At 30.6% G+C, this 15,012-nt stretch overlaps 3 protein-coding genes across 3 annotated transcripts; all 3 read right to left on the bottom strand.

Moving 5' to 3' along the window:
* Positions 1-3,584: 3,584 nt before the first annotated feature.
* LOC130979713 (uncharacterized) lies at positions 3,585-7,399 on the bottom strand. The gene is made up of 8 exons (XM_057903238.1): positions 7,025-7,399; positions 6,602-6,714; positions 6,460-6,509; positions 5,559-5,792; positions 5,248-5,400; positions 4,590-4,685; positions 4,465-4,485; positions 3,585-3,984 (listed from the first exon to the last, which is right to left on the bottom strand). Exons 1-8 carry the CDS (start codon positions 7,330-7,332, stop codon positions 3,817-3,819), a joined length of 1,143 nt encoding a protein of 380 aa, XP_057759221.1. The 5' UTR covers positions 7,333-7,399; the 3' UTR covers positions 3,585-3,816.
* A 978-nt stretch (positions 7,400-8,377) lies between these two features.
* LOC130982298 (riboflavin biosynthesis protein PYRD, chloroplastic-like) lies at positions 8,378-10,593 on the bottom strand. Its single transcript, XM_057906254.1, has 3 exons — positions 10,171-10,593; positions 9,536-9,834; positions 8,378-9,205 (listed from the first exon to the last, which is right to left on the bottom strand). Exons 1-3 carry the CDS (start codon positions 10,585-10,587, stop codon positions 8,590-8,592), a joined length of 1,332 nt encoding a protein of 443 aa, XP_057762237.1. The 5' UTR covers positions 10,588-10,593; the 3' UTR covers positions 8,378-8,589.
* A 1,001-nt stretch (positions 10,594-11,594) lies between these two features.
* Positions 11,595-14,191, bottom strand: LOC130979433 (UDP-glycosyltransferase 74F2-like). The gene is made up of 2 exons (XM_057902880.1): positions 13,440-14,191; positions 11,595-12,554 (listed from the first exon to the last, which is right to left on the bottom strand). Exons 1-2 carry the CDS (start codon positions 14,109-14,111, stop codon positions 11,820-11,822), a joined length of 1,407 nt encoding a protein of 468 aa, XP_057758863.1. The 5' UTR covers positions 14,112-14,191; the 3' UTR covers positions 11,595-11,819.
* Between the last annotated feature and the right edge of the window lie 821 nt (positions 14,192-15,012).

Below are 15,012 nucleotides of genomic sequence, written 5' to 3'. Positions count from 1 at the left end.
TCACTAACATTTATTTAATACACTATATGCTAATACTAAGAGTATTTTCTAAAAAAATATATTCGTAAAAATAGATATAATATGATTACAAATATAACATAAATAAATATGTTAAATAAAAAGTTAAACCAATATACTTGCCAATGCCTTTATTAATTTTGCAAATTGGAGAACAAATATATATTCAGTTGTTTGGTGATCACATAGATAATTGAATAATTAAATTGTAAATTGATCTCATAAAATGCATCTTATTTTTTCTCATCTCTAAATAAAAGCAAGAATTAAGTTAAATAAGTAGTAATATATAATGAAAAAGATAAAATATTATGCATATGTATAGATAATTGTTACAAAACAAAATCTTATTATGAAATATTAAAATTTCACATACTCCAAATCATGAAGATCAACCACAATATAATGGTTATTTCTTTCAATTTTTGATCATGATATAAGCTCTTTTTTTTTAGGTCAATAATCCAATAATATCTAATTAAAAAAAAGAATTAAAAGTATCAAATTAAGGACAAATAAATGAATAATATAATAAATTACTTATAAATTAAAGAAATTTTACTAATTTATTTTATATTAAATAATAAAACTAACAATATATTAATAAAATGATATACCTTTAAAAAAGTCACAATACAATTTTAAACATTTTTATAATTTAAAATCACTAATATTTATTTAATACACTATATGCTAATACTAAGAGTATTTTTTAAAAAGATATATTCGTAAAAATATATATAATATGATTACTAATATAACATAAAAAAAAATATGTTAAATAAAAGGTAAACCAATATGCTTACCAATGCCTTTGTTAAATTTTGTAAATTGGAGAATAAATATGCATTTAGTTGTTTGATGATCACGTAGATAATTGAATAATTGAGTTATAAATTGATCTCAAAGTATCCACTTTATTTTTTCTTATTTCTAAATAAAAGCAAGAATTAAGAGAAATAGGTAGTAATATATAATAAAAAAGATAAAATATTTTGCATATTAATAGATAATTGTTACAAAATAAAATCTCATTGTGAAATATTAAAATTTCACATACTCTAGATCATGAAGATCAACCACAATGTAATGATCACTTCTTCCTATTTTTGATCATGATATAAGCTCTTTTTTTTCAGTCAAGAATCCAATAATATCTAATTAAAAAAATTAAAAGTATTAAATTAAGGACAAATAAATAAATAAAATAATAAATTACTTATAAATAAAAAAACTTTTACCAATTTATTTTATATTAAACGATAAAACTAATAATATATTAATAAAAGAATATACCTTTAAAAAAGTTGCAATACAATTTTAAACATTTGCATAAATAAACTATTAAAATTTATATTATCGATAAAATGATGCTATTATATAATTTTTTGGCAAAAATTAAAATAAAAAATAGTTTTGTGTAGATCAATACAAATTAACTACGTACCAAATAAGTTGAATTGTTCATTTTGTTTGTTTCAATACATCAACATGAGTAAGAAAATTGAAATAATTATCAGAAATTTTACTATCATCAACCGTATTTATTATACGTGACTCTTCTTAAAAGTTATTCTACACACGTATACAGTCAGAAGATAAATTCTAGTTGATTTCTCAATCACAAAATCTGAGGTGACATTGACCTTCCCCTCAATCAATTTATTTTTAAACATCTTTGCCAAATAATTCTTGATTGAACAATAAATTTTATCATATTGTAAAACAAACTAAATATAAAAAACTATTAGCATTTATAAAGTTATTAAATGGCACTGTCTTTAATTGCAAGGATTTACTTATCAAATAAATGTAAAATACGAACAAAATATTTATAAATTGAACCTAACATCACTTAAAAGAATCATAAAAAATAATCAACTAACTTTAACATTCATTAGAATCATTTCTATGTAAGCCATCTTGCTCTTGTCAAATTAGGATAATTTGTATTCTTATAATTCTTGCCTTTATTTTCCAAATTTTTTCATCACATAAGCTATTTTTTTCATCACATCAATTCTGTTATGTATTATACCTTTAAAAAATAGACAGAAAAGTATTATTAGATTTTTTTTCATCACGTGTAAGGAAATTTTATAGACATTGAATTGAACTATTATGCAATTTGAAATATTATGTAAATCTAAGGAAAAAGAAAAGGTTGTAATAAAAAATAATCTTTATAGAAAACAGTTGTTCCTTTAATTTTTTTATTAACTATTTACATATATGAGACTATGAGTGAAATAATTTATTTTAGTTCTAAAAATAGAAAATTCTCTCTCAAAAATAACATTTGAAAAATGCACCTCTAATTTCAAAATGATATGCAAAAGTAAATGACAAGTTAGAAAACGGTTATAGTCCGTATCATAATTTTAAAATTAAAAAAACTATTATCAATTTTTTTTTGGTGTATACAACTATCATCAATTTTTTAATGATATGTTCTTCTAAATCAATAAATGGAAATTTACCCCAAAAGAAAAAGAAACAAATTAATAGAGAATTTTTGGGACTGGATAAATATATTTTTGTTTTTGTTGAACATGGATAAATAGAATATATAATACTTACTTTTTTGTTTTTGGTAGTTAGAAATTCATACAATACTTAACTCCTTTTTTGTTTTTTGGTAATAGATATGATCCTTACTTAACGTGTATAGTGAGCCTTGTTTTTTATTTTTGCAATTTTTACCCAAACATTAAATGTAGTAATGATGCTGTGCATATACATGGGTCATATCTTGTTCAGCTAATTCTCTCGGCTAAAATTTTTTATTATGGACCAAGACAGTGTGTAATTAAATTATATTGGTCTTATATGTTTTTTTTTTTTTGTATGAAAACGTGTAATTGGTTGGTCTGATTATTTTGTAAGAGAATTTTTTTAAAATATTTAATACTAAATAGAAATATCTGATTATTTTGTAAGAGAATTTTTTAAAAATATTTAATACTAAATAGAAATATCTATTTTGTTTGTTGTGATTTTTTTATTTTGAAGTTCACAAATTAGATTATCTGACATTTAGTCTTCAAAAATTAGAGGGTCTAATTTTTTCTCCTAAAAAATCGAAAGATCCGATTTCTATACTTTAAATTAAACAGTGCCACATTTGATATTAACACTCTTAGCATCCATGAAAAACATCATTTTTGTCCCAATATAAAAAATAATTTGCAAATTTTGTCAACTACATAGCAACAATAGATTTATTCTTAGACCCAACATGAACCTTCCAATATATATACCTCAAACAATCTCCAATAATAGCACAACATCAGTAACATTTCAGTAAGCAATTTGAACTGCTTGTTCCTATTTATCACCACAAAGGCAATAAGCCACCATGGTTGCCAACATCCAATTCCATCATATTATTCTGACTTTGATTTTCTGCTCGGCATTATTGATTTTCAAGTCACATCGCGCATTCTACAAGATAATAACCACATATTACCAAGCACAATATATTGCTTAAATTTTAGTGATAGTTGCTTTGCTACAAAGATAATTACAATATTATGTGGTGCTTGAAATGACAGAGATCCATCCCCTTGCTGAATTAGCATTTTATTGTTCCGAATGAACATAAAATTATAGTGAAATATAGATACATAATTTTTATATGCTCTTCAACTTGACAGGTGACATACATCGACCGTTTCAAAGAGTTCTCCATTAACTATCTAGGCATCAAGAAATGTTGTGTTCATCAGAAGAACAGAATGATATACGCATAATAAGTCAAGGGCTAACTTGTTTGAAGCCAAATTCAAAGAATATGTTTCATTGAGGAACGGTTGCGGTTGTTGTCATGTGCCTTGGGTCTGTAAGCAATGATTTTATGTTCACAAAACCGGCTTTCCTCATTGTTTCTTCTACATCTGTCAAGTAATACTCATCAAGAAAGGGCTCTGTGCTCTTCATCAATGTAAATAGGACTGGAGACAATTCCTGCAAGATATAAAAGATTTCAACACGGAAAGCCGTTCTATGCGATTCTAGATCTCACTTCATTCTGTTTCCTCTGAAATGAGAAACATTATGAGTTTCTGTAACTGTCTTCGTAATCTTCAGCAATATGACAATTATGCTTCTGGTATGTAATAATTTAATGTCTCACAGAAAAGATTTTTAATGTTTGGTCATTAGAATATAGAAATAAAGGTAATATGACAATTTGATGTAATGGATCTTCCCTTATGAAATGTTAATTAGCAATGATTGGATGTTGGAAACTCGCTAAGATTTCAAAAGTCAAAAGTTTGGACTTGAATTTCTCAGCATTGGGATTGTTAGAGATTAGTGGATCATTGTCAAATTTCCTTTCACTTGTTAATGCTTATGAGTTTGACAAATAAGAGATAAAAACCACATGAAATGTCTTATCTCATTGATAATCAAATATGATCGAGTGGAGAGGCGGGACAATACCTGAAGGATCTTTGACTTTGGCTGCAGAAGACAGCAGTAATAATATGAGAAATTCTTTCTACAGGAAAATACAAGTTAAAATAAAATAAAAACTAAATATTAAAAGAAGTGAAGACAATATATACCGAATTATCCGTCAGGGCTAGAGTGCCTCCAGGCCTAAGGAGACGGAATGCTTCATTTACCATGTTCACTATAGCTCTTGTGGGACATTCATGAAACTGCATAATATCATGGATTCCTGAATTAAAATCTACTACATAACTTCTCCAAAACTATGTTTCATCAATCCATCTATGCATGTATCACTTTATCAGTTATCAAGGGGAACGTCATTCAAAAGATGTCATGAACCATCTCCTTGTTGGCTAGAACTTGTATCATGCAACAAATATCACCTTTAGTCAATAGTTTCCATTGTCATGCATGTTTGGAAACATTGCTATTAATCCACAAAAGTTTCAAAGATTCCACTACTTGAGAAGTAACTAATATTTTGAGATTACACTGGTATATAGGGATATGACAACAGAAAGTTGAATAGATTTGATGCAAGAATGCCAAAAGTTCGCCAGATCAGTATCCAATTATAACCTTGAAAATGCACATGTTCTAAGTGTCCATTGCAGTAACCTTATCATATCATGAAACAATTCTCATTGCAAAAGTACAGAGGGATTTTTATACTCATTTGTTGAATAGAATAACTGAAACATGCATACATAAAAATATCGCAATTCAGAAACTTTAGCAAAGGACTTAATAGAAGTTTAAAAGGCATACCACATATGAAATAGACACAATGTCAAATGATTTAGCAGGCAAGCCAGTATCTTCGCCATTTGCATGTATCCATCTTATAGGATATTTTCTAGGCACTCCTCTCTTAGCCTTGTATTGAGCCACGGCTAGAAAATAAGGTGACAGATCTAGCCCCTGGAACAACCATACCAATCTTTAAGTGAAAGGCTTCTTTCATTCTTGGTAAATTCAAGATGGTCAAGACTCAAGAATGATTTTGTTGTGTAAACTTTCAATAAATGCAACTTCATAGTGTAGAAAAATTTATTTTCATCCAGAAAAATCTCACTTACGGTAACTTTGGCCATGGGGAACTTGTCTGCAAGATATCCTGTGCTCACACCAACAGAGCATCCAATATCTAGTACGTCACGGACTGTGGATGTTCCTGAATAAGTTATATGGTGTTGTTCAATTGCACGAATCCAATTTCCACGCATTATCTCATTTGCTTCATCTACTGAAGAAGCATCTGGAATTGCCCTCATTGCCATTGACATTGTAGCAGGCTCCGCTTCTGCTGCTGCCTATCATAAACAATAATATAACACAGATTTGAAACTTATTTCTTTGAGATTGCAGTTTTGCAGACAGCAGAAATCACCAACAGATTTCCATCACAAGACCCAATGTATACAACTATCAAAGAAACAAACAAGAAAAAGCTACATAATACATAGGACAATATACTTTTGTCAAACAATTCTAGATCGCTTATCAGCTTATGTACATAAGCAAGTAAAGTTAATTATCTGCAAATATGATAGATACACAGTGATGACACACTTCAGCTAAATCATACTACCTTTGCAAAAGTCACTGTTGAAATAAACATAAGAAACAAAATAAAAATGCAGCAAACATTTGTCCCTACTAACTAGATGTATGCCAGGACTGAAGGCTCAGTAGAGATTTTGAAACAAGATTCAAGATACAACTGTACATATTAACAAAACTTTCTGGTGTTGGCGTCTTGTTTGCATTCCAATGGCACAAAACAGTATAGCATCTTTGACTATCACAAAGTAGAACTAATTGCATGACATCAAAATACAGGTGTATATAACAGCCATAAGCTGTGCACAGCTTGCACCTACCAGTTAGGAACACATCATATGTATCTAGAAGGACTACAGATCATTGACCAAACCATCCATTGCAATTTGCTAAAGTTGTGAAAGAATTACCACTTACCAGCCATGTAAGATTTCCCTCGTCATAAGCATGGAACGGGTTCAAATAATCTGTGAAGTGGATTGCCACTCTATCATTAAACTTGCACAAGCAAGAGTGGAAACAAAAATGCATAGAAGGGTAAAAAGACAGAGGAGATTACAATCTGGGTATACTAAAGAATTGTTTTGAATGCTTTCCAGCTCCTTATACACTTCAGACTCTAAAATCTCTTTTGTCATTTCCCTCCAAGGTATGTTTTTCTTCTCAGCTGTACTGTTCATTATTCACAATAACCAAAATTATGAAAAAATTTTAAAAGATAGAATGTTTATATTTGGACATGCTCATTTAAAAATTGGTGGAATCTGTAATCTGAGGTGTTGAACTTTTGCTTATATAAAAATCTATCCGAAAATCATATGTATATAGCATATTCATTCATTTCCCCCTTGATCAGATAACTCAAGCATTTCGAATTAGGGAAATACTTGCATGTATCTTGAGCATATATAATAGATACTACTGCTACTACTACTGCTAAAATTACTGTATGAAAATGAAGCGCGAAGGAAGAGGAATTGACCTTATGAAAACCTGCCTGGCACCAAGCTTGAGGAGAGAGTATAAGGGCTTGAAAGAGATGAGAGCTGCAACCAAACGAGACAGAGGAGTCTCCCCACTCCAGTTCGGTCGAACCAGCACTCCTTCTTCGAACCCTTCCACGCTTGCGGTTGTTGTGTCAGGCGCCGCCGCGTGAACCGCCCAGTGCCGCATTCTCACGCTGGTAATCATGCTACTTCTCGGTGGCTTAATGGCCGTTGTTGCGGCATTGCCACTGGCGGAAATGAGTGAAGAAGAGAGGTAGTTCTGAAGAGAAGTTGTTAGCGCCATTCCTTCCTTTCTTTCTTGTGTGGAAAATCCCAAAATGCCACACTGGTAACAATCACCATGGTCGTAGGCTCGTAGTACATCGCAACGCAATCCCACTCCTGCACCATATCGCACCACGTGGAATTTTACTTTATAAATATAAATATAAATATATCTATATTTTGATTATTTTCATGACTATAGATAACAGGTTGGATTTTTTAAATAAATAAAATAAATATAATATTTATCGATATAATCGCAGAATTTGTGTTTTTGTCTTGCATTATTAGCGTAACATAAGATTGATAGATATACGCATATCAACATATCTATTTCATTAAACGATATATCTACAACCTTTTTTATTCTTTTAGTTATAAAAATAAAATATTCATTTTGCAACATCTTTTTAAATAATTGATATATCAATTGATTTCTACAAATTAAAACATCTTACATATTATGAAGATTCTTTCACAATAGAAAAAATAGAGATACACAGTAAAAATACTAAATAATATAAATAATGGATATTTTAGATGTTCAATAATTCTTTGTTGGATTGTGATTATTCCTTTTAATTCGATTTGCTCATGCACAGTTAACACTATCTAGATGTTTAATTTACTAGATGTGCGAATAGTTATCCTCATATTAGGATTTAGAAGGTAATTTGGGATAAAATATTTTTTTATTTTATTTGGTCAATTCTAAAACTCATTGTTCACAAAAGTCATTGTCTATCTAACAAAATCGCATAAAATATAATTAAGGTTCTACAAATTAAACTAAAATGTGGACTGAAATTAAGTTGAAGAATTTAAAATTGGCCCTAGGGATTTGGTTTCAATTGACAGTGCTAAATTAGAGATCCGACTTTGTGAAAAATATCTCAAAGCAACTGTATGAAATGCCAAAGAAACCTTTTTTTTCTAAGTTAAAAGTGATACTCGAATTCGCGACCTCGAGGTAAGTATGAAAAAGCTGTACCATTTGAGCAAAGAAACCTATTTCATTGCACAGAATTGTGTACATGCATTGACAAAATTGAATAACAAAGATGAAAGGATAATTGATTGTGGTATTATTCCCATGTATCTCCATTCTCCACTATCATCATTGTTCATGAAAATACATTGAAATTACATAATTGGCTATTTTACACTCTAACGTACCTGAATTATTCACATCAAATCATACATAGCAAATGAATAGGGAAAAATTCATAGGCATCCAAACCTTGATCAAAATAGTTGATTCAGAATTCCCAGTTACTTAAAATTTAAAATGTCCTTCAATTATAACATTTTGATCTGAACACTTGGACTTTAGATTTTCCACTTGGATTCCTTGATCTAACCTTTTTACCGGTATTAGAGGATCTATCTCACTACCTCTATTCCAAATAGGCAAAATTTCTGTCACAAATTTACTAATATTTTTCTTCTGAATTCCCTCCTTAACAAGCTCTTCAAACTCACCAGAATTCCCCCTCAAATCTAACAGAACACTGGACATCCCTTGTTGATTACAATAGTCCAGAATCACATCTAGATTTATCTGATCCAAAATGACGGTTTCGATTCCTTTTCTTGCCAGTTCTGGAGCGGTTGCTGTTCTGTTATCTGTAAAAACTATCACTTTATCAGTAACTTCATTGACAGCAAGCGGAATTTCGTTTGAAGAACTAGAATCCTTATGTATTACAATCCGGAGCGGCTGATTTGCTCCAGGTTCTTGAGATGAAGGTATTGATATGTTCCCACTGAATAAGGAAGAGGAAAGTATCACTGCATCATATTCTTGTAATAAACGTGAATAGTATCCACCACATTCTGTAACTTCATCCCCAAGTAAGTCCAAAAAATTCCCATTGACAGAAAGAGAATATCTGCAAAGCAGAAAAGGCAATGCTATGAAATGTATAGCATTATATGCTAAAAACCAAAACTTCTATGTGCACCAACAGAACAAACGTGCCTGAATGAGTGTGTTTGGAAACATGTTTGCACATTCTTAGAGATATAACCATTAATGTTGCCTTTTCCTATCAGCTTAAAGGTCATAATTATTTTTTGTTTGGAATGGCTTTTAGAGAAACTACCAATATAAATCACTTTTATATCATAATCTGTTTTGCAGAATTAATTCTACCTAGATTTAACTCTAGAAAAGTAGAACCAAAACCATTAATGATAAGCAAGAAGAGGATTTAAATTACCTCAATGTAAGGAGAGGTTTTCCGGTTAACATGCGATGAACAAAGGCCTCGTTAAGGCTCTTGCATAACTCTTCCTCTACACCAACAACAACTTCAATACCTGCATCTCTCAATCTAGCCAACCCTTTGGATTCCACAAGGGGATTTGGATCCACCATCCCAACCACCACTTTTTTCACTTTGGCTTTGATTAAAGCTTCAGTGCAAGGTGGAGTCCTTCCGAAATGATTACAGGGTTCTAAGCTCACATAGGCCGTGGCATTCTCCGCCAAATCACCAGCATCTCTCAAGGCAAACACCTGAAAATTCCCATCTACTTTCTCAGCATAATCATCATCAAAGGCATTCTCTTTCTAAACCTGGATGAAGAGTTACAAATTTACAAATTCTCTTTCTAATCATAACTAATGAAAACTATGGTCACAAATACAAATATATTCTTATGTTCACAAGGAAATCATCTGAATTCAAATTAGGCTTCTTAATACACGTTAGACTGAAATACCAATGCAATAAAACCTATAGAGAATCCAACATAAAATACATTGTAAAAAGATGCACCAAGAAATCCACATAATACTATAGTAATATTACATTCAAACAAATAAAAGGAAAAATTTTGAGAAGTTCCATACCTCAGCATGCGGTTGACCTGCTTTAGGGTGGAACCCTTGACCAACAATTTTCCCATCCTTCACAATAACACACCCCACCATTGGATTGGGGCTTGTGAAGCCAACAGCTTTTCTTGCAAGCTCAACACACCTTCTTATGTAATACCCATCATCACAATCGCCAACATCACTTTCTCCATTAGAGAGACCACACTGTGCTACTACACCCACATAACCATCATAGCTACTCATCAAACCAGGTACGCTTTGACTCAAAAAAATTGATTTTTGAAACAAATGATTGAGACCCACCTTGAAACTGAGCTTGGAGGAGTGATGGGGTTGTTGAAAAGTTGCAAAATTTGGGGGAGATGCATTGTTTAGGAATCTGGGCACACGTATAGTGCAGTGTGGGAGTGAAAAGAGTTGTGCTTGCATTATTGTGATAAGAGAAAGATGCAGAAAATGTAGGATTAAAGGTAAAAATAAATAAATAAATAAATAAATAATATTAATAATAAAATAAAACAACAAAGCGAGTTTTTTATCAAAGAAAGAAAAATCGGCGGAACTAAATACAACCCTAATAAAGGGGGAATGTATATAAAAATTACTTTTTTTAATAAAAAATCCAAAAAAAATCAATTATGAGTAATGTATATATTTTTTTCTAAATTTAGTAAAATATTCATTCTTTACCCAATTTTACTCTTTACCAATAAAATTTCCACAATACCTATATGCTATTGCCTCAACAAATATATTATCTGTATTTATTGCATGTTAAAATTATTTCCATAATAAAATTTTAAGAGTTTATAATCATATAATTACATATTTATAGAGTTGTCAAATGGCAATCCGATCCATTTAAATCCAATCCGTATAAATTTATGAATTAAATAGATGAATCCGTTTAAATTTATTTTATTCATAAACTATAAATTTTTAGTTTAGACCGTTTATAATTGATAGATTAAACAGATTGATTTATTTATTTTTTAAAAAATATTTTGACAAAAAATATCATTTTTAAGTTAAAAATTTTAAACAAACAAAAATATTTTTAGTTGACAAAAAATTTTTAAAATTTGGAAATCAATTTAGCCTATGAGTTAGTCAAATTTTTAAAATTTTTTTAGCATAATTTTAGCCCACAAATTTGTCTGTTTAATCCATCATTTTTTCAGTTAATTGGACTGAATTCGTTTAATCCAAATTTTAAACAGATTTAATTTTAGAGTAAATAGGTTGTCCCAATAATTTTAGCCTATTTTGATAGCCTTAGATACTTAATACATTTTTTTAACAATAACGCTTTACTGAAGCACGCACAACTACGTACGTTATAACAATACGACATACAAGATGACAAAAAGAAAAAAGGTTTAAATATTCTGGTACTACTAAGAAAAATTTAATTAAAAAAAAAATTAGTGTAGGGATTCAATTAAAAAAAATATATATATATAGGAACTTAATTGAAAATTTCACGAAACTATAAGATTCAACAAAGTAATTAAACCAAAGAAAAATAATAATGGCAACACTAGTTAGAGCATATCACCATAACATGTAAATGCTCACCAGCCATTACAACCTTATTAATTTCAAACTTATTAGAATGCATGTAACACCTACAAATCTGACCAAGCAAAGCATCGATTAATTCATGTAGAGCATAATTGAGCCAATTTTGCCACAAACTCGGTGATATTTTGATCAGAACTTCCTCCCTCATCAACAGAGTCCTTAGCCAAATTCCTCCACTTCAAGGCATTGTTTTTTATCTCATTCCCTTTCTCACTCTCCAAAATCTCCTTTATGCAATTTCCAATACTTTCCCTCCTAACCAAACCTTTCTCATCAGCATCAACTCTTACTCCCATTTTCCAAACATCCTTAATATGCTTTGCATTTGTGATTTGGTCAGTCCAAAGTGGCATTGCAATTGTAGGAACTCCAAAACATATAGCCTCCAATGTTGAGTTCCAACCACAATGTGTAAGAAAACATCCAACAGCATCATGTGTTAACACTAGTAGTTGAGGACACCATGTAACTACTAAACCTTTCTCTGAATCATTAGTTTCCAAAAACCACTTTGGAATCTTAACTTGATCACAATCTCTAACAACCCACAAGAAATAACAATCACTTTCCTTCAAACCAAATGCTAGTTCCTCTGTTTGTTTCTCAGTGAGACCAGCCATGCTTCCAAAAGAGACATAAACAACTGAACCTTTGGGCTTGTCATTGAGCCATTTGATGCAAGAATCTATGTTTTGGTCATAGATGCTAACACCATAATCATTGTCATGTAAAAGTCTTTTGTCCAAGTACATTGATGGCACACATGGCCCTATTGTCTTTAGTGGCCAAATCTCCTTCAACCAATTAACAACCTAAACAGAAATCATATACCAGATTTCCATCAAATAGAAAAATAAAAATCAATTTCAATCAACTTTTAAAAAATTACTTTTATTCTAAATTTTAAATAGTAATTCAAATACTAAACTTAGGGATAGTAAAACTCCCAAAACACAGGATCCATGCCAGGACTGCTCCGAATGGGGATTCGATTGTGGGGAATTTTTCTCGCGGAAATGGAGACCGGGAGACAAAATTCTCTCGAGCTAGGTGCTTAGACCCGAATGGAAATCCCCGCCCTGTCCCCGCTAATTCCCGAAATTCATAAATTGATTGAATTAATAGTTTATTTCTTATATATGTTTTTAGTCATTTCACACACATATATATATATATATATATGAAAATTAATAATTAGTTAAAACTATCAGATAGATGGAAAATGGGATCTCCACGAAAAATGGAACTGTGTGGAGAATGGGAATGGAGAGCAATATTTCTCCGGGAAACGGAGACGGGACGGAGAGCAAATCTGAGAGCGGAAATGGAAAGCAAAGAGGCATCTCCCGCGCCGCCCCCGCCCCCGCCCCCGCCCCGCCCCTATCCCCGTCCTATCTGTTGACATCACTAACTTAAATCTTCAAAAAACATAAAAATTAAAAATAATTTTATAATAAAAAATTAATTAATATTAACTAACTAAAAGTTAATTTCCTATCATTATTTACCGTATAATTTTTACCATGTAATTTTCGCATTCACTTATGGCCAAAATAAAACATTATTATTTAAGTACAACATTAGCAATTAGTTATGAACTTAGGATCATATTAGCCCAACAAATCCGTCACTTGTATAAAATACATAAATATATAATGATTAATTTCGCACGTATCATTTTCAGATTGGTTAATTACCTGAGACTCCAATTCATAGAAAGTGTTGGCAAGCACCCAATCTGCCTTATGAATGTTGCAAAATTGATTTCTAATGATATCAAAGTAGCCTGGATAGGATCCATAGTCATACAAGAAAGATGGCAACTCAGAAGCTGCAAGCTTAGGCAAACCTGGAATCAAATACTCTGACTCTGAAAGTGGCAACTCCAACCACTTCTTATAAACATGGAAGTATATGTTGTTAACAGCACAAGGTTGAGTAAAAAACAAAGCACCAAGTATCCCAAACTCATCTTTTGCCACATCAAGTGCCCAATACAAGAAACCGTCGCAAATAACACAATCCACAGGGTTGTTGTTACTTGCAAGCTTTTGAATAAGATTTGAGAGAGTTCTTGGACCAACCTTCCAGAAGGTTTCTTTGTAGATCTCTAGGGACTCTGCTGCTGCTAGGCCTCCATTGTCATAGCCATCAGAGATGCTCTCAACTTGAATGTTTTGAGGATCAGATGAGAGGCTCTTCAAAGTGTGGGGGGTTGTGGTGTTCCAAAAGGAAACCGTGCTTACAACTGTTATCTTCAATCCTCTTTGAATCAAACGCTTTGAGAACTCAATCATGGGGTTGATGTGGCCTTGTGCTGGGTAAGCCAACACTAAACAGTGAGCTACATGTTTGGATTCTTCTCCCATCTTCTTCAAACTTTTTTGGATGATTGAATGATTTGTTGCTAGTGTTCCTAATGTATATATATTTGGTTAGGTCAACCATGACACACCCATATATGGCACGGTCTGGTCTTACTTATAGATTCTACAAATAATGAAATAGAGACTTAAAATAATTCTTAAATTTTCAATTAACTCAAAACAATTTTTTAAATAAATAATTTTTTATTGAATATTTATATATATGATGAATATGTTTTGTCTTTATTCTTTAATTTATACAATATTATTTGTTTTTTTTCGCTTTTTTATGTCTCAACTCTCAAGATCTCGTAATTATCTTGTTTTGATCTTTTAGGGATTCTGCATTTTATTAATCTACGAAGTACAGACACTAATTTAAATTATTATATTAGAGTGTTAAATACAATATTTATCGACACACGTATGTTATGTGTCAAACTGTATTTTAATAAAAATTAAAACATTTTTTTCTAGATACGTTTAGACATATCTAACTACTATTATGTGTCAGTATGTCTAATCCTATTTTTAATATGTATTTTTAAAATAAATTAAAAAATATTTTAAATACTCTATAGTATATATAATTAAAAAATAAAAAAATTAATTTATATTTTAATATTAATAAAGTATCAAAAATATCATTTTAATTTATCTAAAACATACTTTATATTTTATGAATTTAGCCAACACATGCTCTTAGGACACATGATAAACTTACTACCACTAGTGAGAAGTGTTAAATATTTTTATTTAATGAATACAAAACAAATGCATTGAAAACTTTATTTTTTTATATTTTTAATCAAAACTTTCTTGTCGTATCCCCATGTGTTATAACTTATAAGAATTTTAAATTCGCATGTTCGCCTATTTTGTATCGTGTCGTATTTTAATGGAT

Source organism: Arachis stenosperma, chromosome 5, assembly GCF_014773155.1.
Source record: "Arachis stenosperma cultivar V10309 chromosome 5, arast.V10309.gnm1.PFL2, whole genome shotgun sequence".
NCBI classification, from domain to species: domain Eukaryota; kingdom Viridiplantae; phylum Streptophyta; class Magnoliopsida; order Fabales; family Fabaceae; genus Arachis; species Arachis stenosperma.
Note: the sequence above shows the minus strand (reverse complement) of the source record. Positions and strands in the feature narration are given on the sequence as shown.